This window comes from Volvox carteri (genome assembly GCF_000143455.1).
Source record: "Volvox carteri f. nagariensis unplaced genomic scaffold VOLCAscaffold_391, whole genome shotgun sequence".
NCBI classification, from domain to species: Eukaryota; Viridiplantae; Chlorophyta; class Chlorophyceae; order Chlamydomonadales; family Volvocaceae; genus Volvox; species Volvox carteri.
This window is the reverse complement of record NW_003307920.1, coordinates 5,916-7,020: the sequence shown is the minus strand read 5'-3', so window position 1 is coordinate 7,020 and position 1,105 is coordinate 5,916. Positions and strand designations below refer to the sequence as shown.

Below are 1,105 nucleotides of genomic sequence, written 5' to 3'. Positions count from 1 at the left end.
CAAAGCCAAATGCAGGGGGTTGAACCCCTCCCCAAAACTGTCCATGACGTCTGCAGTACGAACGCGAATCGCCATCACGAGCAAGACACAGCCTGCCTGCCCCTCTTTGTATGGTGTTTACGTATCTACACCTTCTCCGTACAGTCCCCCCTCCTATTCCCCTCTAACCCCCAACCAGCAACCGCCTAGACAACAGAATGGAAGGTAGCCACGGCTCTAGCTACGCGTGCAACACCACATACAATGTAAGACGTACTGTACTACAAAACAGCACAGAGGCGCCGCGTCCGAGAAAGAAAGAAAGAAAAGCAAGCAAGAGCCGTGCGACCGGGACTGAATACAACGTTTTAACCGATACACGGAACGCTTGTGAACAAATTCTGAAACAAGTCCAAAGGACGGCGGCAGAAAGGAAAGGCAGAGGGGATGCAATCACTGGGGTACTGCTCAATTGGTCATTGGTCACCGGACGGGCTGCTGAAGGATTGAGCAGCGGCCTTCTGCCTTCTGGTGATACGAGCCGGGGAGTCAGGCCCCGGAGGCGCCAGGCGCCTGCGCCAGTGTGTAGAATCGATATACCATACTGGACGTCAACCGCCGGGCCGTGAACTCTCTACCTACTCGTTTCACACCAGCAACCCCACAGTTGGAAATATTTCATCTTCTCGCCTTCTTCGTCCTCCTGCTATGGCTCATTCTTTTCTGGCATAAAAACACGCACACAACACACGCACTTCCACACAGAACGTATTGAGGTTCAAAGCAGGGCCGTTAAAGCCCAGAGTTACAAATCCAGCAGCACTGCAGACCCCAGCACGTGAATAACCCCGCGCTGCTACACATATCATCATGACGCTCATGCGCCATTCGGCTGGCGGCAGCCAAGTATTCATGCCGTGAACCCTGCTACTGCCCCTCACACACACCAACCCCCAAGCCACCCGCTGCTGTGTTACCACACGCCTCAATGTGGAAACCTCCCTGCACTCGACCTACCTACCAACGTATTTCCACCACCCCTACTCCCCATGCCTGCGCACACATACACGCGAAGCAGTAACATAACACAAGCAGTAAACACAAAGCAAGGATGCTACGTGGAATG

General features: G+C 53.8%; 1 protein-coding gene across 1 annotated transcript in view; it reads right to left on the bottom strand.

Annotated features, from left to right (window-relative positions):
- Positions 1–462: 462 nt before the first annotated feature.
- Positions 463–1,105, bottom strand: part of VOLCADRAFT_108688 (uncharacterized protein) — a gene marked incomplete at both ends in the record, with an annotated part of 6,514 nt that continues 5,871 nt past the window's right edge. The window contains 2 exons of the mRNA XM_002959586.1: positions 463–507; positions 1,001–1,032. Coding sequence (XP_002959632.1) covers positions 463–507; positions 1,001–1,032 — 77 coding nt within the window. The remainder of the gene's footprint in view (positions 508–1,000; positions 1,033–1,105) is intronic.